We start from the raw sequence: 25,163 nt of genomic DNA on the forward strand, positions 1-25,163 counted from the left end.
TAATAAAATTTCCGTTTTTTTTTTTCATATATGACTTTCTATGATTTCTAAGAAATCATTAATCATCGTTGTATTAAAACAAAGAAACCATAAACAATGCCGTTCGTGATTGGATGAAAGTTGAGTTGTAGACTGTGGTCACAGACTAAACTAAGAAACGCCATTATTTTGGATTCCGGCATTGTGAAGTTGTCCATTCCAACTATTTTCAAGTGTTCCACTAATTTGATTATACTTAAATAAACCTGCAAATGTAGTAATACATTCGAGGAAATTTTAATTCGTCATTTTGGTTGTTCTCATTATATGTACAAAATAGGACGTGAAATATCTCACTTTGAAATCGGTAAAAATCGGTCGATGTATTGTAACATTTTGAAGTTTAAGTGTGTCTAAGTTACCGAAAGTGGCTTCGCAGAACTTCTGTTCGTGTTGCCATAGGGGTAGGTCCTCACAGTGGAAGCTGCCACCCACGCTTGTGCTGCAGATGAAGAGACCGTACCCAGGGTACTTCCCTGTCTCATAGTACTTGGGGAGAGTGTAGTCCCTGTACAATACATCACAACATAACAAAAACGCAAAAACATTTGGATCTATTCTGCCCCCTTCCGGCGCACGTGCTATTTGTTACACAGTAACGTGTTATATAACAACGTATAAAGTGTAATTGGGGGCATTAAAAACCCTGGGGAGTGGAACAGAATAGAATAGAAATTTCTAATGCAAAATCAAATCTCACTTTCGTGTCACAATGACCAAGTAACAACCAGTATTAGGCTGAAGAAGTCTTTTCCAAGGACTCTAAATGCTATTTTGGGCTTCTGTTGCACAAAAAAATGTACAAATGTACTCAAAATGCATAATTTAGTTCATTTCACGTTTATCCAATGCCCTCTGTTTGAAGTTAATTCTCGCGTTAACGAATCACGAACTAAATAATAGTTCGTGATTCGGGCTGAGAAAGTGCATATTCGTTCAATACCAAATGTGACGTTTTTTCCCATAATTTCGATGATTGCTTTCCCGATTCCTCTCATAACTCCAATTACTCTTTTAAGCCCTTTTGTGTCACAGTTCTAGATATATTCCTGGTTTCATAAGTAATATATATGTAAAAAGGAGGCTCGGTAATGTGCGCTCGCACATCATGTTCTGACCCCGCTCACCCAAGTGACTTATTTGTCCAACAAATGATGAAGAGATAGAAAACTCTCAAAAATCACGTATTGTTGAAAAATAAATGGTTTATCCATTTCAAACACCGATTTAGCTGTAACCACTATACAAATGAGACCATAACTTATTAGAGGGCCGATGAAAACTGCAATTAACGAGCGTAGGAGACAAGACATACAACAAACTCAATTAAGGACAACAAGCATTACTTATGAGCAAAACTCAATGTCTATCCATGCTTTTGAAAAAATTAAAGAAAAAGACAAAATAGCATCAGATTAAAAGTAAACGAAACCAAATGAATTGCATTTTACCACAAAAGATTTGGGAACTGTCTTTACTGAGAAAAATTATCAAGTAGGCAGAAAACAAAAACCGTGGGCAAAGCCAGAAAATACGTTTATACTTTTTCAAGACAATTAAACTCAAAGTCATGAAAGCAATTAGCAATCACCTGAAAACATTCAATGACTTCGTTTTACCTTCATGCAAACTCATTGAGACCTATCCCTATCCAGAATTTCAAACGCCTGAAAAGTACTAATACTGTCAAAAATCATGAAGTCATTTCAAATTTGCGAGGAGACGGTGTCGAAGCCTATAAGATCAAAATCTTTCCACTAGAAACAATGAGCATAATCCATTGCGACTTTTTTTCTAAATCAACGCCATTATTGGAAAATGCGAATTCTCATGAAAATTCCATTTATATGTTGATGGCACAAGACATTAAAAGAGAGGCCAAAAAATTGGAAAATAGCGAAAAAAGCAAAAGAAAATTCTCGTAGTGTCAATGGCAAAAAACATTTATTTACCTAATAAAACATTAATCAAGACTACCTTTTAATTCACTTGAAAAAGAATTCAGCCATTATCTTTTATGAGACTACGCTTAACGATTGAAAAAATCAGATTGAAATTATTAAATCTCAAAAAACATTTTTTTAATTTAGTGTTTAAAACGTAAGACATAACAACTGTAACTTTTCAACTGGAAACTTTAAAGTAAATTTAATTTGTCGCTGTTTAGGATGCCTATTATACAAGTAATTGAGGATACTAAGTCAAAAGACTGCACATTAACACTTACTACAGGCAGAACTCAATACTTCGCGAACATTTTTATGCAAACGATGTTGAGCCAAAAATATATGATTTTCGATTTAATTATTCTGCACGTTCATTGGCCTTCGTTTTGCATGTAAATTAGACTGGTTAATAACTGGGGTTTGATTTCAAATCATGCTGGTCTGTCTGTGACAAAAAAACAGCAAATCTTTTTCAAAAAAACGTACGCAGTGCCCTTTTAAAATCCGAATACTTTTTAAACTAAAAGTTACACAATTAGATCGAAACCAATCTTGCTCCTACTGCATCTCCATAAAAATAACACATGTATCAAATTTTACCAAATCGTTAATTTGACAAAAAAGTCGTTACACTAAAAAAATGATGAAATTTAGATACTATTGGAGTTATGTGACCAAAAAAGCATTGTGTATCAAATAAAAGCATTAGATATTTTCTTTAATAGCTCCTTAGATACCCAATTATAGATTGGATACCCTATTAGATTATAACTGGACTGCTTATTAATTGCAGCTTTTATTGAGAAAACACCTTCTATTATTTGGGATTAAAAATTTGGAAAATAAAAATTTCAAAAAAGGCAGATCAAAAATACTATCGGAATCTTTTCTTTATCGCGAAACTCAAAGATGAGACTAAAACCTGCCTTGGTAGTGCTACTCACCTGTTAAAAAACTAAACTGTTCTAAAATAATTTGAAATAGTTTTTGGCAAACGAAAATCTGAAAATAACAAAAATAATTTACGAACTATTTATAAATATCGGTTTAATATATCGAAAAACCGCATGAATGTTTTTCAGAAAATTTTCTCAGGAACCGGATGCACAATAATCCCATATCTGGGCTAAGGAAGATTATGTCAGCAGTCTTTATGTCTGAATCGCTAGTCAAACTCGACAAAGCGGGCCAAATATTCAAATTTGATTCTTTTTTCAAGAAAAAAAACGGAAAAGTATCGGATTTTGCAAAAAATTAGCAAAAGGTTTTGTCAAAAAATTGAGCTCAAACTGTTTATTTCTCATCTCAATTCTCCTCGATTATTAAACCTAAAACCAATGTGACTTTTTAACTCTTTTATCATTTTTTTCAAAAACTGATCAAAATTTAAGCAAAAACTACTAGAAATGCAAACAGAACGACGGAAGTTAGGTTAACTTTCAAAAATCTTTAAAACTCCGTAACTCCTCTGGAAAACCAAAATTCAATTAAAAATCTTGCAATTTGAAATTCTACTCTTGACAAGCTTTCCAATGATACCACTCACAATTCTCTACGGTGAATATAGCGATCGGCCAAAATTGAGCGAACGAAAAAAACCTCGTTGAGTATATTGTTCCTCCCTCAGTAAAGTGGGTTGAAACAAATTATATTTATATATGTGTGTGTTTCTATGTATGTATGTATGTATGTATGTCTGTGGTGGAATCTCATCAGTGCTGGATTTGTAAGTGCCTCAGTTCTTATATTTGTTCTCATCTAGTATTTGATTGAAAATTCCAACGAAAAACAATCCTGAGACGTTTGTTTAATCTGTGTTTAGTTTCTGGCTTCAACAGAGAAAATGCCCGTTTCCCGTTTTGTAAAAAAATTGAAAGTCGTTCAAAGGTTGACTCGTTCCCCCATTGTAGGTTACTTTGTGCTCATTGGTTGACAAACAACTCGGGTACCTTTTCAACTCTAAATTCGGTTCTATTAATTTTTGGCCTTATACTTCTGGTAGAACAAAATTCAAAGTCAAGTGTGGGTATGATTTTTTTCTGATTTCATTTTTTTCTTTACATTTTGAAGATTATTCGCTCTCCTTTTTTGTTCATCCTTTTTTTGGATTTTCTTTCTCACTCTGCCTCATTCTTTCCTTCTATTTTTTTTCTCTGTCTTTCTTTCTTTCTTTCTCTTATTCTGTTCTCTTCTCTTCTCTTTTCTTCTGTTCTCTGTTCTATATTCACCTTGCTGCTCTATCTCCTCCACTTGAGACATATAATTGAATTAAAATGTTTTATTTGAGATAGAAAATTGATCAACAAAAATAGAAAGCGTCCATTCTGTGAAAAAATTTCATTCAAAGTCGTTCAAAGAATATTCGTTTATTCCGTTCCATTTGTTGTTTAGCCACTTTGTGACAAACAACTCCGTTACATTTTCGATTTTGTTTTTCGATTCTGTTTGGTTTTCGATTAAGTGCTTTGTTGACAACTGTCAGACTTTGGCCAAATTTAATGTCAGCGCAAACGTTCCGGCCTATATGGGTTTGCCAGATCTCTGTCATTGCCTCTTCGATATTTAAGGTGAAATTTAAATTTTATGCCGGCAACATATATAATTGAAAAGAGCAGTTGTCGTAGTCTGCTTTGGAGTAGTCTACTATATTTATGTGCTCACGGGAGTATGTTGATGCCCTCTAGCATGGTTTCGTTGAGGAAGCACCGACTGCGGAGTCTGCCAGACCACAATTGGACTGCTATGATGCCAAATATGAAGAATACGAAGAAGCACAACATGAGAACATTGCCCAGCATAGGGAGAGTGTCCAACAGCAACATCACCAGAATACGTAGACCTATAACCACACACCTTCATATACATCTATATATCGGTTGCCAGGACCTTGTTGTTCCGACTCCCACTTTAGTGGGGAGGGAGGAACTATATACTCAACTGGGTTTTTTTTGTTCAGTCAATTTTGGCCGATCGATATATTCATCGTAGAGAATTTTGAGTGGTATCATTAAAAAGCCCGTCCAGAGTAGAATACGGAATTAAAAAGATTTTTTATCAATTTTCATTTTTTACAGGGAGTTATCGAGGATTAAAATTTTGCGAACATTCGACTGTTTTTGTTCACATTTTCAGTAATTTTTGCTAAAGTTTGGCACAATTTCGCTAATATAAATCAAAATAAGTTAAAATTTTTAACTGAAGAGTGTTGTTGTTACCGTTAGAGATAGAAGAGCGTTGCTGAATTGTTTGATTGAAGTTTTTTTTTTGGCTAAAATATTTGATAAAATTTTCAAAATTCAAACTTTTTTCATCAAAAATGGCACAAAATATGCTTTTTTGGTCCACTTTGTTAAAGTTTGCCAGACTAAGTGACCTGGAAATCCTATCACAAATTCCATAATCTCAAAAATCTAGTTGCAATTAGGCGCCGTATGAAAGTCTTCTGGAATTAAAACTTTGCCTTTTTTTGCAGATTTAACTCGATAATTATACAAAATGCATCGTTGTTTTTTTTTAATATTTGAAAATTTCCACTCAACAATTGATCTAATTCGCAAACACTTGGAACGCTTAGTCGATTTGCTGGGTGGGCGACAAAATCAGAGAGAGGTTCGATAATATCATGGATTCTTAGAATCAGACATTTTTTGGTTTTTATTTTGATGCTGCCTTTTTTCAAAATATTTTGCTTTTGTTTTTTTTTAATGTTAATTACTGACAACATTTTATATTCACGGCTCCATTAATGACCGCTCAATTTTACGTAATTTTGAGGTCAAATGTAGATACAGTTTGTTTGTTTTAAGGGAACAAAAGGGTTTTTATGGCTTTGAGGAAGAGTTTTAATTAAAAATTGATTGAATTCTTGTCTTTTGCCTTCAATTATATTTCTTCGGCAGTCTGATTATTAAATTTAACAACTCAAAGATCTAAATTTCTTCGAGAGGTGCAAGTGAACCTTTTCTATTCTTTCCGCTGTTACCTAATGTCTCTTATGTTATTGAATATATTTGTTTTAAGGAAAATTCTGTGATTTTTTGATTTTGTCATTTTTTTATGTTGTTTTAGTCAACATTTTGCTTATTCTCAGGAAGTACAAGTCAACCTCCCCTCCGTATAGAATACAAACTAATTTTGTGGCCGGTCGTTTTAAAAGAAGGTTTTCTTGCTTTTGGTACTACGAGTTTTCATACAAAAATTTCTGACTTTTTTGCATAATCGCCCATTTTTGCTGTTGCTTTTGTTTCTTTTGTAAATTGTCATATTTTTTAACAATCTAACTAAAAAAAGCTTTACAAAATTTTAAAATTGGACATTTTTTTGTTTTCATAACAGATGGTTTGAAGGGCTGCGACACTTAATAACTGATATCGGTAAATAGCTAAAGGTTGTTTTGACATTCGAATTAAATTTCTGAAAAAAAAGAGTAATAGTATTCTTCAAATTATCACTTTGTTCTGGTTTGCGTTTTTTTCGTATTTTATTTTGTTGTATCATTTAGTAATTTAGCCTCATTATATAGAGCTATTTTTAAAGTTTTGTTGAATCAAACAATAATTTTTCTGTTGTTTAAACGTTTTAAATGTTGTCTTCAGGGCTTAGACAATTTGTATCAGAAGAATTGTGTGAAGTTTAGATGCTTTTCAGATTTTGTGGTTCTTTTTGTAGTCATTTTGAGATAGTCGCTTTACAAAAAGACGTTACTATTATCAAAGGAGACGCAAATGAAGATATTATGTTCTCGCGGTTTTTAATTTATAAATTAATGGCTTCAAAACTGTGGTTTCGTAAAGTTGTTTGTGAAATTTATTAGTTCAGATTGTATTTAAGGTTATTTTATAGTCTTATGATTTACTCTCATTAATATCAGTCGCATATAGTTTTCCGAGTACTTGCCAGACAAACTGTCTACTCTTTTAGTCGAAAGCTTTAGTTGGCTATGAAGTCTGAAAATAATTGTTTTTAATAAAATAGAGATAGATTTTTGAGGTCTGCCATTTTTATTTACCTGTTAATTAGTAGCTAAGCATCTCTATATACAATTCACATCATTTCTCTATTAAAATACAATTTGCTCTTAAATGGTTTGCTAATTTGCTAATAAAATTTGCCAAAGGTTTTATTTTCCTCAAATGGTCTTTCTTCTTGGAACAACAAGTTTTCATAAAACCAATTTTCGTGAATTTAGTATATTTGCGCCTTTTGTAGGTTTTTGTTTTTTTTTCACAGTATCACAATAATGGGCGTCATTTGATTTACAGATATTGTCACCTGCAGAAAATGCAAACGAAGATATTTATTGTTTTTTAGTGATCAGCTTGTTATTTAATTGATTGGGGGGACATCGTTTTCGTGCATAATTTTCGTGGAAATGTTTCGTTTTTGCCTGTGTTTGTACTTCTTTTTGTAGTCTTTTGACATATCCTGGATAATGAAAGGCTTCAGCCGCTCTCTATTGAGGTATAAAAGACTCTCTCAATGATTTCATTTGATGCGTAATGTTTCTAATCAGTTCGAATTTAATTTTTTTATAAGAAAGCAATAATTCAATAATCTTTGCCTCTTTTGATCATTTCTAGTCGAATTGTTGCCAAGTCGCATTGAGGAAAAGTCCCATATTTTGTTCCAAAAAAGTGCCGGTTAATCCTCTTAGTATGAATTTTCTCTGATGCCATTTTGATTTGCTTATTAGTTGTTTTCAAAAGATGGACAAGGAGTTTTGGTCCTAATTAATATTTGTAACTATTTGATTTTTATTGCTGACTTTTCTGGTAGTCATATTATGGTAGCCACAGGTCTCATAGGCCCTCTAGAGTAGATTGTTTTTTTCTTTTAGACATTTGTTGAACGATTTGTTGATATGTTAATTTTTTTATCTCTTTCTCATTTGGTAGACAATTAAGTAAAAAATGTAGATGAGCGGGGTCGAAACTTAATGTGACATTACCGAGCCGCCTTGTTATATGGTTTATTATTAAATAACCTTACTCGATATTCATCCACTCATGAAATATCAGTTAATGTTCAGGTACTTAACTTTTATTTTACCATCATTGGAGAGTTTTTTTTTCAATTAACGTTATTTGATGATAATCCCCCGATATATAGTATGGTAGGCCTAGTAATGGCCACGGCGACGGTTAAAAACCTTTACTCGAGTGCATTACAGCTTTGATAGTTTTGGTCATTGCCTAATACAGCTCAATATTTTTAAAATTTCTCGTAAGAATCACTCAAAAAATAGTGTACTAATACCTTAAGTCTTATAAAAACGGACAAAATTTAATTTACTTAATTTTTTAAAATACTTCCGTACAAATTTAATGTGGAATTTCCCACGATTTGTTGGAGTTGACACGAAATAAGTTATGATAAAAGCTAAGCTTACTAGGTACTCGATTGATAGCTCTCAATGGTCTCAACACCCTCACAGTCCTCACTGCAGAGATGCTCACATTCTCCAGGTTCACCGTGTACTCCAGAATGCTGAAACACACAAACATCGTCAAGGATATTTTTAAAAAGTCAGGTGCTGCGCTTGTTATCGTTATTTGTTGTTCTATTAAATCTACTGAAGAACGAGCTACTCTTTTTCGAAATTACCACGAGCACTTAATCACATTATTTTTGTACCAAACCACAAATTTTCGTTCGAACTCAAAAATTTATTTGGGGGTCAGGAACTTTATGCTACCCTGGTTTTTTGTCCGGTCAATTTTGGCCGAACAATATCTTTTATGGAGCAATGCCAGAAGCTTACTATTGGAAAACTTTTCAAAAACTGAATTGATCGTTGAAGAGATGTTTTCAAACTTTTCCCTTTTCGTGTAGAAAAGCAGGCTTAAAAATTTTCCACTTGCATGTCACAAGATCGCTTATGAATACAATTTTGTCATTACAATTTTGTCTTCTGGATAAAAATATTTTGGATATTTTACTTGCTTCTTAAAAACACAAACAATAATTTCAAGACACAATTTATAATATCAAAAATTTAAAAAAAGTCCTGCTAAATGCAAAATTTTGTAATCATTCGGTTATTGAAACAGATTATGACTCGGTTATAAACTGAACAAACTTCAGAATGATTTACGAAAACTGAAAAAACATGCGTTTTAGAACCCAAATCAAACTCAGAACATCGACAACTCTTGAACGTTTTCTAATATTGTGATTTCGTTAATTATTCCTTTCTGTTAAAATTATCCATTTAAATCACAATAGAGAGCTACAGTCACAAAACAGAGCAATTTTATGAAAAAAGCAAACTGCGGTAGCATTAATTTTAATTTCCTCTGACATTCACTCTTATCATTGATAAGATATATTTTCAATTTTGATAAAATCAACTTAGCAAATAAAAGGGTGACTGGACAAAATGCTTAACAGTTATTTTTTGCGAATCGGTCCGCTCAGGATCTGCATATTGTCACAGTACCTTTATGAAGCTGTTGATTTTATGCGATGTCTACAACCGCTTCTCCTTATCAATAACGCTTTCCTCGAGTTATTCAAAAATGTACTGTTTTCAACTAGTATGTAGAAGTTAAAATGTGACAATTTACACCGGCCTAAAGAAAAAAGGACTCAAAAAATTTTTTTTAAAAGTAATGCTTTAAAAGTTTCAATGAGTTTTCATTGAAACAAAAAGTAAATTTTTTCCATGTATTTTGCGCTGACTAAATAATGAAAATTAGCGAAAGGTGGAATACATGAACTTGAAGTCAACAATTGGACATTTTTACTGTAAATCAAAAAGGTGTCCGCAATTTCTTTAATTTTCTGCATTTTACCTCCATAAATTTGAAGAAAAATTTTCGTGCTCCTACTTATAGCATTTTGTCATTGTACATGTTGCCTATAAGGTCTATCATCTGCAACTGTTGATCACAAACTTATTAATGTCCTGCCTCGAAAAAAATGGGGTAAAATTAAAAAAGGATAGGGACACACGAAATAAAACTTTCTGTCTAAGATTATAAAAGTCATTTGACTTCATTTTGTGTATAAGTTTAATGTCAACCCTCAATACTTTGTCATTTTGAGTAAATTAGGAGCGGAGCAATTTGGCGAGCGGAGAGTTAATTTCTTCTTGAGCAAACAATGGCGTGGGTAATAATACTCCGATAAAAGTCAGGCGGTTTTTTTTCATTGCCACGTTGTTCCATTGCAGCCTGGTTGTTAGGTTATATATTAGTTCTTGTAAGAGAAAACCCAGGCGGCAATTATTCATCCCTTATGAGTAACAGAGCGTGTAAATTTTCATGCTCAGAGCCAACGCAGTTTAAATAATCAAAAAATTTTAAAGCACAGACTTAACATTGTAAAATGAAACATGTACAGAACAATGGCCAGCGCCAAAAACAGAATGAAATTTACCTGCTTCATTGGTGAAAAATAATATATGGTAGGCCCGGGTAAGGTTTTGAATTCTTTTTTGAGTTTCAGTTGCAAATTTAAAGTGCCACAAAAATTATTTAGAAAAAAATATTAATCTTGATTTGTCCTAAACGAAAATTGTTCAAACATGCCATCCGTTTCAGTTCAAGAACGTTGCGGTTTCTTTGGTTTCTCAAAATAGTTAACATCAAAAGTTTTATTCCAATTTCACATATAACTAGAGGCGGTGCATTGGGAAAATCATTCTGAAAAAAAAACGTTTTTGTTCCACAACATCACAAAAATTGAAAATCAGCCAAGGGTCATTGCATTCAAATCTACTGATCGTGCCCTAAATTTAACGATAAAAAAGTTGGATGAGTGTTCAACGGAACCTATGCACTTTAAATGTTTTTAAATAAGATCTTTGAGCAAAATAATTGAATAGACGAGAATTAAATGAATTTATCGTACGAATTTGTGTTACATTAACAAGATGTACTCGAGGAGTGAAAATGTCCAACTTTCTCTTAAGTAGAGCTTTCTTCTACTCCGATTTAAATTTTCCGTTGACTACCAAAAAAAGCATCCTTTGCCAGTCTCAGGAAACAATTATCTGTCTAAGTAATCAGGTCATTTTGTCTCTGTTTGAGAAACTTCTTTTAATGACAATAAAGATCTAGAGCTGAGGTTATTTTACCGGGCGCTAGCTAGTTCCCAGATAATCAGATTACAACAGTTGCGAACATAGTTAGTGGCAATGAAAATCGATAGCAACAATTGGTGAACAATTTGCCATCTACAGGAACAGAATTTCAATAAACAGGTTTTAATTTGGGCCATATAACAAAATGACTTGATGTGCCCAATTACAAAAAATATGAAATAAGCTTCCGTAATTAACGTGTTTTTTGTGGTTTTGTCCAGAAACCATTTTTGGATACTTTCTAAGGGGTAATAAAATTTAAAATTGTTTCTCAGTTTCTTCTGTTTTTTGTTGTTTTGTCTCAAGAGTACTTCAAGTGAAACAACAATTTTTATAAAAATGTTCTTTTATTTATCCAAAATTCGATCACGCATATAAATTTAAAAAAAACAACCATTTATTATAGCCATCAAAAAACATTCATATCAAACAACTTTTTGTTGGGTAAAAGAATCGACTATCAACTTCATCCGGTTCCAAAGAACTTAAAATTAAACTTTACAGAACCGCCATGCAATTATATTCCCTTCAAATTTGTATGCTTGCGGTAATTCCGAAAAGAAAGGTATACGCTATGTGCCCCATAAATCATTCGAGAACATTGTAGATGTCTCTTTGATATCGAACTATGCTTCATTTTTACTACCAAACATTATTTGCAATTTTTCTCAGAAGTGCTCTTATTTTTTGCAATTTACCCCCAGAGAAATCGGTTGAAAAGGTCAGCGTATTTACTTAATTATTTTTGTTGGAGGAATTTCTTCAGTTTTTAATATTAACAATTTTCTTTTTCTCTACGCTTACCATATCGTCAAACGACAATTATACGAAATATCACCTCAATGTCTGGACGAACATTATTAGACGATAATGCTTGCGACAATTTCCAAAATATCTAATTCTGAAGATGTCGCTAGATGATTTACAGAATTGAAAATGAGAAGGTTTGATGTATTATTAATTAAGGCGAAAAGTTTTTCAAAAATGCTTCAATTATCTCAGGATATTGCTGATCAATCAGCCTTATTCAGAAAAAATTCCTATGAGTGAGACCGAAGAATAAAAGGTAAGTAAGTATTCGCCATGCTCAACAATGTTTTGTTCCATATCTTTTATATCTTTTATATAAAATTTAAATTGAGGAGACTCCTCTTGCTTTATGTGTAATATTAAAATATATTCTAAACAGTTCTTTTAATCAGTTATAATAAAATTTATTTTTTCGAAAGGTTCCTCAGACATTTTAAGAAGAGTCCAAGCGAGTGGTTTCCGGGCAGATTTGATGTAACAAAAATGAATCCCGAATTTTTGAAGCTTGCTATTAAGGATTTTAAAATTTGGGTTACAAATTTGCTAGATAAAAATCATCCAGTGATTACAAATTTTCATCTCTAATCAAAGAAAACATTTCAGCAGCTAAGAAGGCATAAGTCTATGTTAGTAATTCTTGAAGCCTTAGAAATTCAATGTTGTTGATTAACTGAATGTTGATTAGCTCCTACTAGATTCCTCAATTTGAGTCTTCGCAAACTGGTCAAATTTCTTGTTCAAATATTATACTTACTATTAAGATGAAACCTCCTTTAGCTCTACCAAAAAATAACACTTCATTGTTCGATAAACTATATGCACAAAACAGGGTTGGAACTATATGAACAAATAAGTTTTTTTCTGTTCAGTCAATTTTGTTAAGGTGATATATTTGATGTAGAAAGAGTGGAATCGTTAGAAAGCCAATTCAGCAGATGATATTTAATTTTTGGGGTCGACAGGAAATTTCTGTTTAAAGAGCTATCGTGGTTTTTACAGGATTTGTTGATGAAATTTACAAAAGTTTGTAAATGATCTGAAAATATTTTTTATAGACTGATCTTCTTTAACTTTTATAAAAAAAACTTGATTGCAGAGTTGTTTGTTACCATTTCATGGAGATTTCAACTAGAGGATTTAACAGTCAGTTGTTTTCTTTTAAATAAAATATAACATGTGCCTAATCCACCAACTTTGGAAGCGAAAATCTACATTTCTGCCACCATAATACCTATAACGGATGACACAATCTCAGTTGAGCTAGAGCAAGGATTATATAGAACTCTCACTATTTTGCAAAAAAACCAGACTCGCAGTTTTTCAGATTTGAAGATTATGCGGACTGTGAGGTACGATTACAACAGCACTTGCAATGTTTTCCTTGGAGCTATTAAAAGTACATTAAAATAGTTTAGAAAATTTCTGTTGCTACCCTCTTGCCAGCAACATAGTTATGAAAAATCGTCATAATCTCACTCTTGCCATGCAATTTTTCGAGCAGATAAATTATGCAAATATTTAGTGACTAGAAAACGATCATGAGTTAGATTGATTGAACACGTTTGTTATCCATTCCCTTTTTTGATCAGTTTTTCAGCATTTGATCATATCTCCATGACAGAAAACCATTTTCGGGGAATTTTAATTATTTTCTAAGGACTATGTTCTTGAAATGAAAGAACGGATCAAGATGTTTGTAAGTTCATTTTTACTCCTGCATTACATCGGTCATTCATTGCTCATCCTTCATTCATTCTTTATTCATTACCTCCTTCTTGTTTTCCTGGAATTTTACATAGACGTTCAATAGCTGTTCTAAAAAAATAAACACTGTTCTAATAATAGTGCCCAATGTAAAAAGATTTCAGATTATTAGAGATATAAAAAGAGTCTTAGAAACAAACGACAAGACCTTATCGATAAAAAGGCGTTTTCATTATTTATAATCTGTATCGTTTTTCACAAAACAATATTTTCAAACTAATTTTGAAACCTGTTTTGCGACAATCTTTGCAATCGTACCAAGAAAGAGATCGTTGTTTTATGCTCTTTCTTTTTTCAACGTTTTGAGTTAGTATTTCTGTTTAATGCGCAGGATCTCACTACTTCATTAGCAGCTTTGCAAGTAACTGGCCGCAAACAAAAACTGTCATCCGTAAACAACTCTCAAAAAACAGTAACTTGAAAAGTTGAACACAACGAAAACTGTTTACAAAGTTTTAAAACACTTAACCATCATATACGGCATTGTTTTTCTTTCTCTGCAAATTTCTTCTATCAAACTTTTAAGAAAAGGATTTCATCTTCAAAAAGAAGAGCCTAAAAATCGATGTGTTGAATTATTTCCTACTGAAAAAACAAATGTTTGAACTCAAATTGTTTTCAAAAATTTTCTGGACACTTGCTACCATTTTTAAACAGACCAATAGTTCAAGGAACAGCGGTAATTCTGTAAAAATCATTTCTAATGACCAGGAAGCAGTTTTTTGCAATCAAATGATTGCAAATGTGCCAATAAAATTTTCTACGGCACCTTGTTCAGTTTGTTTTTAATTTTCAAGAAAATTATACTAGCTAAGCTGACCTAAACAAAAATGACATTTTTGGAATATAGCGCCATCCTGGAAGAAGCTGACAAACCAATTGAGTGGAATCATGATGAGGTTTGTCAACGGATATATTAAAAATACTTTTAGCATAAAAAATTAAGTGAAATAAAGCGGCCATTTCAATCGGCAATTTTAGTGGAATAAATTTGCGAAAAAAACTCAAATAGTTGAATTTTCAAAAGTATGCAGTGGCCGTACTTGGCACAGCAAAGAATATAAAATCTCAAAAATTGAATTAATGAAGACTAAAAAAGTTTCAAAATAGTGCAGATCTCTAAAGTAATAGCAAAATCTGAAGGATTGAGGAGCAATACTTTTTCATGAAGTCGTTGAAATTCAGGCAAAATTTTTCAGGCAGAAGTTGACGGATACATTTCCATCTTCCAGAGGTTCGCATGAGAAACAACAGGAAATAATATAATCGAGAGTGTGCAAAAGAGAACAACGTTAAAAATACTGTAAAAACACTGTAACATAAAACAACGCACAAAAAAGAAAAATTCCTTGTATCACAATGGCGTAAACTATTTGACTTCTTAGAAATTAATATGGACAACTGCATAAAAACAGTGTTATCACATGGACTGAAGAAAATAGCGGTATTGTTTCGTATAGTTACACACAACGAACTACAGGAACTTCAATATTGGTAGAACCACAATTGGAAGGACTGAAAAACCGAAGATCATTTATGTAATTTTTTTCAATGTTTTGACAAGAGACATCACTCGACGGGTTGAGGAAGCTCTTCATAATGCAATGTGCATATTACGCTAAATCACAATGAATTAAATCTAATCTAAATCACAATGTAGCTTGTTGGGGACTTGATAGCGATTGAAGTTTCTTTTATTGCTATTTCTTTGGCTGCAACCGGGTTTGAATGTGTGTTATTATAGTGGGGGAATAGATTTCATTGATGAAATTTGAAACGAAAATTCAACTCCATTGATCATTGTTGTGGCATCTCAAGATTTGTTAAGAAAGGCAAAGATCTTCCTGGTCTTGACCAGATGTATCAAGTTTTGTTTCACATAGCATTACCTGTTGTCGACCTCTAGACTATTGCAGTTTTGATTAATGGGGAGGGGTGATGACTAACTTGTTGATGAATAACGGAGAAAGTAAGATAATTCTACATGATTAAACAAACTATTGTCTGAGATTTAGTCTCTTTCTGTCTGAGAATAGTCATTATAGGCAACACTTACTCAAAAACGATGCTGAAAGACAACAAACAAATAAGATGATGGCAATTGAAACCTAATTGGAAATTGTGCTTTTAATTAGGAATATTTGAGTGTGAAAGTGTTAAATTAGTTATGGATTAAACGCACTAATGGGAAAATTTACAACCGACAGATACCCAGTTGACAAAAATACTTGCAATCATTTCAAATAATACTTAGACTTGAAATCACTCCAAGTTTGATTAGTGCCACGACGGATGATTATCTTGTAAGTTCCTACAACATGCTAGCAGACAAATGGTTCTCGTAAGATCTTTTATATGCACGATTATCTTTCAGGTCAAATAGTTATTTTGTAAGATCTTTTAAGACGAATGACTATATTGTAGCAATCTTGTAACACCTGAATGTTTATCTCGAGCTGCTTCTGTTAGAAAAGCAATCGTGTGAGACCAATAATACATCTTCTGATAAGATTCTCTAGGACCTTAGTACAAGATTCGGAATTGTCTGCTCTAAAAGTTAAGGACGCGTGATCTGTGAGCATTTTATTTCAAAAATTTAATTCATTTTCTAATTGCATCCAATCGGTTCCAACAAAATTAGTACAAGTTGGAGTGACTTCAAATGAATGAAATTGAAATGTCAGTGATCAAGTCAAAGAGATAGAGCTTATTCTCAAGTTGTTAGAGCTTCTCTGACAGTGTTCTCCTGTATTAAGTTTGATATCTCGAGCGTTCATTATTGCGCGGCTTCCTCTACCTCTCAAAAATTAGGAAGTTAAATTGATGACGTAGATGATAATTTCTGTCTACTATTAAAACCAGGCAGAACACCTAAAAGAAACACTTTTTAATTCTTAGACGCCGCAAATTTGGAGTCAAGTCACACGATAAACGTTCAAACGTGCAATCGGATCTTGCTCGAAGAATATTTTTGATACGCTTTTTTAAAATAAAAACTTACGCTATAAAAATTAAAAAACTCACTGCGGATCTCTCGCATGGGAACAAGGAAAAATGAAAAAAGGAGGTGGTATTGCCCAGTGAAGTAATACTGTGAAAAAATATGCGCGATATTGATATTCTTGACTTAACTTAGTGAATTTCATGCTGACGAAAGTTTTGATGCAATCAAAGCTTCAAAAAGGCTTCTTCGTTGTTGTTTAAACAATCAATACAAAACCGTCATGACCATCATACAATCCTCATAGAACACTGGTACCTGGGCCGAGGTGTCAACGCTAAAAAAACGCAAAATTATGTAAGATTGACGTTGAAGGCGTTGAATTTATGTAAGATCAACAATTGAGTGTAGACCTTACATAATTTCAACGCATTCAACGCCAAACGTACATATTTTGCGTTGAATTTAGCGTAGCTCTTACATATTTTGCATTGAATTTAGCGTAAGTCTTACATTTTTTGCGTTGAATTTAGTGTAGATCTTACATAGTTTCAACGAATTCAACGCCAATCTCACATATTTGGCGTTGAATTTAGCGTAGATCCTACATAAATTTGCGTTGAAATAAGTGTAGATCTTACATATTTTGCGTTGATTTTAGCGTAGATCCTACATATTTTGCGTGCAATTTAGCGTAGATCTTACATAATTTCAACGCATTCAACGCCAACCTTATATTTTTTGCGTTGAATTCAGCGTAGATCTTTTATAAATTTGCGTTGAATTAAGCGTAGGTCTTACAAATTTGGCGCTGAACTTAGCGTAGATCGTACATACCTTCCGTTGAATTAAGCTTAAATCTTACATATTTTTCGTTGAATTTAGCGTAGATCTTGCATACTTGGCGCTGTACTTAGGGTAGATCTTACATATTTTGCGTTGAATTAAGCGTAGATCGTACATATTTTTCGTTGAATTTAGCGTAGATCTTATAAATTTTGCGTTGAGTTTAGCGTTGACCTTACATAATATTTACCTTACATGCTACTTTACATAATTTTTACTTTAATTTAGCGTTGACCTTACATTCTTTTATTCTTTTTGATTTTTCATAATAAGTGGGGGAGGGGTGTGCGTTCGATAGGATACATGGGGGGCACGTGGGGTATATGCGGGGGTTACGTGGGGGTGGTACGTGGGGAAGAGTACATGGGGGTACATTGTGTGGGTACATGGGGGGTATGTAGTGGGGGGAGGGTCTACGTGGGAGGGGGCAGTTGGATGATGAAAGGAGGTAGGCAAGCACAATTTTTTGCAGTTTTTCAAAAAACAGAAGCAGTTGCGTGCAAGAGAAATTGGAAAGAGTTGAAAGTGCAGAAAAGTAAAGTAACAACTGAACAAAAGTCGAATAATATCTAAGCTGAGTTCAACGCAAAATTATGTAATGTCAACGCTAAATCCAATGCAAAATTATGTAAGATCTACGCACAAAAACGCCAATATTATGCGAAACGTGATGTTAGTCTGATTTGTAAAAAGTGCGGTTCCTAAGAAAACAAGATTCTTTGGAATAGGGGTAGAAGAGGCGACAAGTAAGCAGGAGGTCAGTGCTTCGAGTCCCATACCCAGAGTTCTACGCGTTGATTTTATATAAAATCAACCCTATTATCAACGGGAAAAAATATAAGATCAACGCTAAATTCAACGCAGAAGATGTAAGATCTTTGCTAAATTCAACGCAAAATATGTAAGATCTACGCTTAATTCAACGCAAAATATGTAAGATCTTAAATTCAAAGCATTCAACACAAAATTGTGTAAAATTGCGGCGCGTTTTCCGATTTGTCTACGCTAGTTACCGCCGATCTTACATATATTTGGCAAAATTCCTGGGCCCGGGTAATCTCGATACAATCAATTCTGATAAGATATCGGTTTTGTTGTTTTTGTTAAAACGGCTGTAATGGTCTTAGTGCATGCTTTTCCATGCTGACATTTGTTTTGCATCTTGACTCTCTTGTAGTTAATAAATGTGATAGATGAAATGAAATAACTGTGAATAAATTTTTGAGTAAAAACTGTGAAATGCGAAAATTGCGAGTAATCAGTACAGCTTACTATGCATCAACTGTGAACAAAAAAGTGAAAGAGTGATATTAAGTTGTTGCTGACCTTGAGAATACGATGAAGGCGTCCAGTTTGTTCCAGGTGTCCCTGAAGTAACCAAACTCTCCCCAGCACCCCATGGCCAGTACCTTGATTGCCATCTCGACCATGAAGAAGACAGAGATGCACAAATCCAAAAACTCCAGAATGTGACACCTAATCAGTGCTTAACATACAATTATCGCTACACAATTCATACAGCTATAAACATGTATCAAAACTTTTTAACATAACCGGCCATTTAGTGACTTCAGAACTTTTTCATGAAAGATCTGATCAGAAGACTTTTTAATGCAATAAACAAAGTTCAATGTTGAAAAACGTTTCATTGATTGATGTTCTAACAGGTGTGGGTTTGTAAGGGCTGGAAGTTCTATTACTACCGCTAACACTACCCCTCTTCATACATTTTGTCTCTTTGACAACCTATTTTAGTTCAATAAAGAGTGAGTAAGTTTAAAAAGCATTTTCATAAGATATTGCAGTCTCATCTTACGTCTATTTTGGTAGAAATATTCAACCACGAGAAAAATGTGAGCGGAACTGACATAAACACCTGAGAGAAGCGTAACTATTATTGGGCACTCGAACAGGTCAAGTGAGGAATGATTTTACGATTTTTCGATTGAAATATAAAATCAGCTAATAACAGTAAATTTAACCACCATTAATGTCAATTAAAACGCGAATGAGCTTAAATGCTGAGTACCTTCTGGAGACGCAGTGATCTCTGTCTTCGCACGGCTGGAACATGCCTAGAGTGACACAGTTGAGCAGAATGACAGCCATGCTCACCTTCTCAAACCAGAACGAAGAGTACTGGAACATAACATAATCAACATGTATTAACAACAGCAGCAGCAACTAAATCTGATTAAAAACGTATCGAAGCTCGGTGACTTTCAACTCCGAGTTTTGATATTGCTGTTGCTATCAAATTTTGTGACTTCAAATATAAATTTTGATATTTTTTCACCTCATCATTCACATCTCTCTGTCATTCAATTGTGAAATAAAAGTTATTGATATTCATAGCGGAAGGTTTGCAGATAAATGGCGTAACCGGACTTTTGAACCGTGAAAAATTACAATCAACTCCGAATCTTGGCTCAAAAGAAATGATTGAATTAATACAAGTAAAAACTGGTTCCAAAATATCACAAATGAATGGTAGAAAGATCTGAATGACATAATTTACATAAATTTATACTTTTCTTTAACAAAATTCGATAAACCTGCGTTCCCAAACTTCGGAGACAAAAGTCGCCGCGAACCTATCATCCAGGTACAGCCAAATTTTGGAGCTGCAATTTTGCAAAACTCCGTGAAATTCAGTACATTTCCCAGGTTCTTTAATTTTAAAATTCACGCCTAGAAATCAAATAACTGCCAATGGAAAACTCTAATACACTAAAAAAAGGACATGGTGCTTTAATGCACAGTTAAGGGAACTTGAACAATGCTTGATCTATTTAGAGTTCAAACCAGGTAGTTTAGATATTTAGATTTTAGGATTCAATTCTTTTAAAAATTTTCACTAAAAGGAATATTGCATGGTTTTGCAGTCCTTGATCAAAAATAATAGCAAAGGGGAAAAGAATTTTGTCAAATACGATCATAATTTCCCGAAATTTAAAATTTTTGTGCCAGGGTTGCTCATCATAAAGAATTCTTAGTAGTCATACTAAGTCATACATGATCCTTAGCAATTTTGCTAGGTCATATGTGATTTGCATGAACTCTTGGTAGTAATACAAGGAGCATAGAGGATTTCCTAGAAATCATACAGGGTTCATAAAAAAATTCAAAGCATAAAAACTGTATAATTTTTCCGACTCCTCTTTTGGGGGGAGGAACTATATACTCAACTGGTTTTTTTTGTTCAGACAATTTTGACCAATCGGAAAAGTAATGTTGACTATTTAAATTTATTTTTGGATAAAACTTTTGGTAAATATTTCAATATACAGCCTTTTTCAACAAAAAATTGCAAGAAATAAGTTTCTTTGGTCCACTTTGATTAAATTTGACGGAATTACACGCCGAGAAATCACTAACATAATATTTGTAAAGACCAAGAGTATAGTCCTACTTCCACTTCCATTGAGATTGCTCTGGAATTAACGCTTGGCCGTTTTTTGCTAATTTATCTCCATGAATATCAAAAACGCAGCAATTATTTTTGAATTCTTCTAATAACAAACAATCTATGTCTATAACACTTGAAACAATTAAGTGTCCTTTGTGTACCATCAACAATAACAAGGCTGGTTTTGGTCCAATCTTGGACTGTTACGATCCAAAAAATACTTCGGACTGTAATCTATAGGTCTTTTTTCTTAAAAATCGTTCTTTTTTTCGGTATATAATTTTTGTTAGTTAAACAATTAAAATCAGAGTCACTGGTGTTAGCGCCAATTGTTTTTCTGAAGAGTTCCAAAATAATATATCAAGTTATTTTTTTCTCGTAAGCTTGTGGTCGTTTTGACTTTTAAAATTATTTGTTTTTTAAATAAACCATTGCTTTTTGATCTTTGCCATAGTTTTTCTCTTATTTTGGTCAACTAGTAGCTTAGTGTCAGAAAAGAAAGAACGAATATTTTTTCTTTCCACCGAATTAAAGGCCAACCTTTACTGTGGTTTCACGCGTTAATTTATGATTTTCAGGCCTTGATACTACCAGATATCACAAAGTTTTTTGACATTTGTGCTTTTGCCCAATTTTCATTCTTTTTTCTCGCTTTCACACATTGTGACATTATTGTCAGTCCACATAACACATATCTGGCGTTGAAGATAAGGCGCAAGTGGCCAAATAAAAATATTTAAAGGTACACATTAACGGCTTCGACACGGTTTTCTCGAAAATTTTGTTTGATATTTTTGTCTTTAGCTGTAGTTTTCACTTTGTCCATTAGACATAAGAAAATGCCTGGAGTATCACAGGTCTCAATGGCTTTAAATGGAGGATTAGATAAGCTTATATTCTGATTTCAGTAGATAGCTGATGGTTTTCATGACTTTGCAAAGAATTGTTTAAAATTAAACTTCTAATTTTGCATTTGTGTTTTTTGTAGGTTTTTATTACCTAATCTCGTTAACTTAAAACCCCATATAACATCTTTGGCTCGAGTGTACAAAATATAAAGTTTTAAAAAAGAATTCGTTATGACAGTATTGGTTTCGACACGGATTTTTTGCAAAAAAATTATAAATTAGTTTTTGACTTTTGTCTATAATTGACGTTGCTTTTGTAAACGTAAGACATATTTTAATAGCTATAAGTCTCAAGGGATTCTTTTAAACGAATAAACGAACCTACTTATTTGTAACTTTTTGTGGCTAATAGCTTTCATGACTTTGAAACAATGGTTTTTGAAAAACACAAAAGTATTTCTTAATTTTAACAATTTTTCAATCTTTTCTCACGTTTAGACCTAGTCTCATAAATGAGATGCCACATATCGCATTATTAGTATTAAACGAAGGCGCAACATAACATATTTTCAAAAGGCAGAAAATGATTTTATAGTTATTATTATTGAAAGTGTTTTTATTATTTTGTAAAGAATGGACATAAAGTTTTCGATGTAATTATTTTTTGTTGTTGTTGCTTGATTTTGTCATTCGTCTTGCCTCGCTTTCTTTAAAATGACAGATCTCATCAATTTTGTGCGGCTTTTTTACTGCAATGAAGTGTTTGCAATGGAGGGGATACTTTTGTTCATACAAAAATTTTTTAAAAAAACATTAGTTTTTGGAGTTTTCTATCTGTTCTTATGCGGATGAGCGGGGTCGGAACTATATGTGCGAACGCACATTATCGAGCCTCCGTGTTATCATTTTCTTTTGAAAATGTTCTTTAGGAAATTTCTTTGAAATCATACAAGGTCTTAAATGACACATAAAACATCGACTGGAGTCAGAGGACATTTTAAATTTTCATATCGCATCTGCAATCCACATTTGATTCTTTGTCTGCGCTAAAAGATTAACTTTGCAATTTGAAAAAAAATCACAAAAAAATTGAGGTTATATGCAAAAAAAATTAATGTTTTTTTAAATGAGCATTCATAAGTATTAACTGGCTTCAGAGAATATCGAAGTTTATTTCTCTATTTCGACTTACTCTTTTATTTAGTGCCCATTTTTCCAGATGATATTGCACCTTAGGGTCTTTTGGCGGTTAAAAAAATAATGCCGGAGAATCACATAGACGCCCTAATTGGCTAAAATTTGCAAAAAAAACCTTGATTGGTAAAAGATTGATGAAAAACATAATTATGATTCTTGGTAATCAGCCATGGATCATGTATGCTTTCTTAGTAGTCATACAAGGATTGTACTGGGAATTACGTTGTGATTTGTATGACATCATATATGATACTTGTATGACTACTAAGAAGTGGCAACCCCATATAACTTTCATCAACAGCACCTCGCAAATGCCAACAGTGAAGCGACCCACGTTTTAGAAAAAGCCTATTCTAGTCGGCCAATAGTCAATTAAAATTTTCTTTCTTCGGCCACTAAAAAGCATCTGCCGAAAAAGAGATCATTGAAAAACCATTTGACAAAGTGACAATAGTGACACGTCTCAGGTTTTAGAAAAATCCTATTATAGTCGTGTTCAGTTTAAATTTTCTTTCTTCGGTCACTTGAAAGCATCTGCCGAAAATTAGGTTATCGATAAAAAAGCCATTTGACACAGTGACAATAGTGACACGACTCACGTTTTAGAAAAAACCTATTCTAGTCGTGTTCAGTTTAAATGTTCTTTCTTCGGTCACTTAAAAGCATCTGTTGAAAATTAGGTTATCGATTAAAAAAAAAACAACTTTTGAACTTAGAAAAAAAATGTACTTGGACCGTAATAATCTATTGAGTCGTTGATGTGAATTTAGGCAAACAGTTTGCTAACAATTACATCAAATTGGGTTAAAAACAGCTGCTATCAGCATCATAGATAAATTGAGTAGGGTTTTTGAGCGGCAAAATTTATTGGAGATTTGTGAATTATTATCGAAAATTTGCTCTTTTAAAGCTTTGTTTAATTATCTTTAAACCATCTTTTGTGCAACGTAAGGGCAGAAAATATGCCTATTCTTATATTCGTTGAAGTCAGAAAATCGTGACTGAATTGAGTTATAAATTAGATTTATTTGCGATTAAGAAATTTTTCCTAAGTTTTCTGGTTGTCCGAGGCCCTCATTTTCCTTTAAAATTATTTTGGCAAGAAATTTTCAAAGTCAACTGAGGAGGACTACAAAAAAAATTGTAATTAGAGTTTTTTCGTCTTTTTAGTTGTCTTGCATAAAAGTACAGCCATTATGTGTTCAAAAAAGAAAACAAATTTGGCGAAGTTTTGGGACAAAAATGATCAATTTTTATATTGAAGCTCCAGCTTCAGAGCAGAAAAAGAACGGTGACAGATCAGTTGGTCAGAAAAGATAAATTTTCATTTTTAAAAGCCGGTCATCAAAAATTGACATTCATGCATGCTAAAATACCAAAACAAAACGTGTTATTATTTTGCATTGTACGATAAAAAAAACTTCACTCTAGAAAATCTAATTTAACGTATTCATTGTACTGTGAATAGTTTTTCGAAAATTTTATTTGCTCGAAATGGTTTTGGGGGATTTTTCCTGGTAAACATTTATTAGAAATTGACACTTTGATTGAACTTAGTCGAGGTGAATCAATCATTCGCATGGTTTTTGCATAGTTCAAAACTGCAGAAACAATTCTTCAAAAAATCAAATTAATCATACAGATAGATATATTCAGATCCAAGATTTTTTGAAACACATTACGATGCAGAGGTATACCCAAATAGTCACTGGCAGATATGCCCGACGCGTGTATCTCGTGTTCGTTTTTACTATGTTAATACATTGAAAGTGGAACAATATTGCGGAAAATAGCTACTTTAGCAGAAACTGGCGAAATGGAAGAGAATATCGTATCCCGTGTTCGCAAAAGCGTCCTTATTTTATCCGCGAAATAAAAGTACAAACTTAATAACCTATTTTTCGCGCGAGTTGTATCACGCATCCGCTCCATTTATGTATCGTTTTTTCGCACGCAATGTAGCTCGATTTCGCATATAATCCGCAATTAAGTCTAACTTAATTACTACTTATTTAATTAAGCCTAACTTATTACTATTAGTGGTATTTTATTACTACTTTTGTACTACTTATAGTACTTTATTACTACTTTTTACTAATTATTAGTACTATTTATTACTACTTATTAAACTCGACCAGTCCCACATTGATTACAAAGCCTTTGATATGCGAGCGATTTTTCGGAAAACAAAATCAGTTTTTGTGGTTGCATGCATTTAAAGCACTTTAAAGCTTTGAAAGCTTTAATTAAATCTTTATCAAAGTGCTTATTGCATGCT

General features: G+C 32.9%; 1 protein-coding gene across 1 annotated transcript in view; it reads right to left on the bottom strand.

The window, feature by feature from the left end:
• Window positions 1-276: 276 nt before the first annotated feature.
• Window positions 277-25,163, bottom strand: part of LOC142336592 (voltage-dependent T-type calcium channel subunit alpha-1I-like) — a 28,128-nt gene continuing 3,241 nt past the window's right edge. Inside the window, exons 2-6 of the mRNA XM_075385502.1 lie at window positions 19,461-19,570; window positions 18,758-18,907; window positions 8,374-8,471; window positions 4,647-4,824; window positions 277-547 (exon numbers count right to left, since the gene is read on the bottom strand). Coding sequence (XP_075241617.1) covers window positions 277-547; window positions 4,647-4,824; window positions 8,374-8,471; window positions 18,758-18,907; window positions 19,461-19,570 — 807 coding nt within the window. The remainder of the gene's footprint in view (window positions 548-4,646; window positions 4,825-8,373; window positions 8,472-18,757; window positions 18,908-19,460; window positions 19,571-25,163) is intronic.

The sequence above is a fragment of the Convolutriloba macropyga genome, chromosome 3 (genome assembly GCF_964194025.1).
Source record: "Convolutriloba macropyga chromosome 3, txConMacr16.3, whole genome shotgun sequence".
Lineage (NCBI taxonomy): Eukaryota > Metazoa > Xenacoelomorpha > Acoela > Convolutidae > Convolutriloba > Convolutriloba macropyga.